The sequence below is a fragment of the Colossoma macropomum genome, unplaced genomic scaffold (genome assembly GCF_904425465.1).
Source record: "Colossoma macropomum unplaced genomic scaffold, Colossoma_macropomum, whole genome shotgun sequence".
Taxonomy (NCBI): Eukaryota; Metazoa; Chordata; class Actinopteri; order Characiformes; family Serrasalmidae; genus Colossoma; species Colossoma macropomum.
Window position 1 is genome coordinate 1140 of NW_023496022.1, and position 3217 is coordinate 4356.

At 45.1% G+C, this 3217-nt stretch overlaps 1 protein-coding gene across 1 annotated transcript; it reads left to right on the forward strand.

Annotated features, from left to right (window-relative positions):
* Positions 1-880: 880 nt before the first annotated feature.
* LOC118804033 lies at positions 881-2889 on the forward strand. The gene has a single exon (XM_036564638.1). It carries the CDS (start codon positions 942-944, stop codon positions 1872-1874), a length of 933 nt encoding a protein of 310 aa, XP_036420531.1. The 5' UTR covers positions 881-941; the 3' UTR covers positions 1875-2889.
* The last annotated feature ends 328 nt before the right edge of the window (positions 2890-3217 follow it).

Genomic DNA, 3217 nt, shown 5'->3' on the forward strand with positions numbered 1-3217 from the left:
ATGGAGCAGCGTGGTCCAAGTCTTTTGAATGTCCAGCTGGTTGCAAACCTCCGCCATGACTGCCGACTCAAAGTTGCGCCCCCGGTCACAAGAATTCATCTACCAGCCGCTCCGCTGTCGTCTCCTAAATCTCCTAATAAAATCAAGGCAGTGCACAAAACTAAGGCTAGTGTGAGCAATCTGAGGTGAGTATCCTCGAGCTAGCCTCCCTTTACTGAACCTTTCCCATACCTCTTATAGGCTTAGCCCCACCCCTGCATCACCTGAGCTAAACCATTCCACTCTGCAGGGGTGTTGCTGTCCTATAAAAGTGGATTAAAACAAGGGTAAATAAAATCATAATCGATATCATAAGGCCTTAACATATTATATTACCAGTAAGGTGTTTCACTACAGTGCGCACATTTATTAACCTGTCTCACTGTTTTCTGTGACTTGTTGGACATCACCCCTCCCATGAGCTAGCCATGGGTCCTCCGGCACACTCGTGAGTGAGCTCTGTCTGATCTGCCTCCCTTTTGCTGACTCTGCTACAGAACAGACAACAGGTAAGTATTACAGGTAGGTATTCAGGTAAGTATTACACACACACACACACACACACATACACAGTCTCTGGTGATGGGCAATGCGTTTGCCTCATCACTCAGACCAAACGGCCTCAGAAAAAACTGTGAAAATGTTATACTGGCATTTCTATCGAGAATACACAGTACTTTTTATAAAGGGTATATGAACCAGTATATGCTTGAACGAGGCTTGTGTTTGGTCCGATACCCTTTTTCTGAGGCCGTTTGGTTTGATGTTCAGTTAACACCAGATCTGAGACGTCAGACGCACAGAGACGACGCACAGACGCACAGACTGCTGACCCGCCGCTCCAGCGCTATCTTTCTGCTAAGTTTCTAAATCAACCAAAAACGGTAAGTTCCTGCAATACCATGGCTACTGCTGGTTTCTTTGCCTGCTCAGAGTGTGGCATGTTTAGTTTAATCCCCTTTTCCACCTCTAGCGATAATGATAGTGGCTGTGTTTGTGCTAAGTGCCAGCTAGTTAGCTCCCTGGTGGAAAAGGTGGACCAGTTAGAGGTGCGCATCCCGGATTTATTAAGGGACAGACAGCGAGATTCACCGCTAGCAGCCCTGGGTGTCTTAGGGAGAGTCAGCACCCCCTCGACTCCGGCGTTAGAGCCCTCACAGCGGGGTGAATGGGTGACGTCTCGGCGACATAGCCGGAAAGCTAAGGCTAATGCTAACGCTGAGGCCAAAGCTAGCCCACCAGAACACCACGCTCCTCCGATTCACGTGTCAAACAGGTTTGCCCCGCTCAGCGAAACACCCGCTGAGGAGCCTGTTAAAAGTGCTCTGGTTATAGGAGACTCGATCGTTCGACACGTGAAATTAGCTACTCCTTTAGGGGCGCCAGCAGTGACAGTTAGCTGTTTACCGGGAGCCAGAGCGCCGGACATTAGCGGCAACCTTAGACTGTTGGCTAATAAGAGATATTCGAGGATAGTCATCCATGTAGGGGCCAATGATATTCGTCTGCGGCAGTCTGAGGTAACTAAGGGTAACATTAGAGAGGTGATTAAACTGGCCCAGACGATGTCCGTTGCCGTAATCTGCTCTGGTCCCATCCCAATGCGGCGCGGCGCTGAAGCCTACAGCAGACTCTCAGCGTTAAACTGCTGGATGTCCAAGTGGTGTTCGGAAAATAAAGTGGGCTTTATAGATAATTGGTTACATTTCGAGGGCAAGCCTGGTCTTATAGGTAGGGATGGTGTCCACCCCACGCGGGAGGGTGCTGCCTTACTTTCTTGCAGCATAGCACATAGCCTTTTAGTTAGTCGGCAGAGTAGTGTAAACAGCTGCTGACAATCCAGAGCCGGGACCAGGCCGCAGACAGACAGTCTAAACCGACCGTCTGCGAACCGCCTTGAGGCGTCACCTAGGATCCACTATATTGAGACTGTGTCTTTGCCCCGAATTAAATCAAAATCTAAATGTAGAAAAACTCAATCAGCCCGCCTCAATAACCTAATCAATATTAAATCATATTTAGATGATAGCAGCAACACCTCAGTTCTAAAATTTGGGTTATTCAATATAAGATCACTAAACTCAAAAGCAGTCATCGTAAATGAAATAATAAGTGATCATAAATTTGACGTTTTCTGTCTCACTGAAACATGGGTTAGACAGGATGAATATTCAGCACTAAATGAAGCCACCCCTATAGGCTATAATTATGTACACAGCCCAAGATTATCAGGCAAAGGAGGTGGATTATGTGTAATCTACCAGAATACCCTAGATATCAGACAGAAACAGTGTGACACTTTCACTTCTTTTGAGGTTCTTTCTATCAACATTACAAATCCGGCCACAAAAAAGAACGCATTTTCATTATTTAACATTTACAGACCACCAGGGCCCTACACAGAATTTTTAAAAGAATTTAGTGATTTCGCTGCAAACCTAGCTGTGTGCAATGATAAAGTAATAATTGTAGGAGATTTTAATATCCATTTTGAGAAGGCAGATGACCCACTAAAAAAGGCATTTACTTCAATCCTAGACTCTGTTGGTATTACGCAAAATGTAACAGGGCCTACACACTACTGTAGTCACACTTTAGATCTAGTTCTGACACTTGGACTTGACATAGACAGGCTTAATATCCTACCGCAAACCTCAGTAATCTCTGACCATTACTTAATTTCTTATGAGCTACGTCTTAGCCATAATATATGTACGTCCCCTCACTATTCTACAAAGCGCTCAATAAAACCATTTACCGCCCTGCAATTCATAGAAAACCTCCCAGAACTAACAACCCTAGTCTCCACTCCATCAGACCCAATGGAGCTAGATGTACTAACCGACTATTTAGAAAGTACCTTTCGATCTACTTTAGAAAATGTGGCGCCACTTAAAATCAAAAGGATAAGACAGAAAAAGCTTGCCCCATGGTACGATGATAAAACCCGTACCTTAAAACAAACAGTACAGAAACTAGAGCGGAAATGGCGATCAACCAAGCTAGAAGTGTTCCACTTTGCCTGGAAGGAAAGCCTTATAGAGTATAGAAATGCTCTCACTAAAGCTCGCTCAGCATATCTGGCCTCGCTGATCGAGACTAATAAATATAATCCTAGAGGACTGTTTAGTGTGATTTCCAGAATTACAAAAAATCAGGCAGGCACTGAACCACAAAT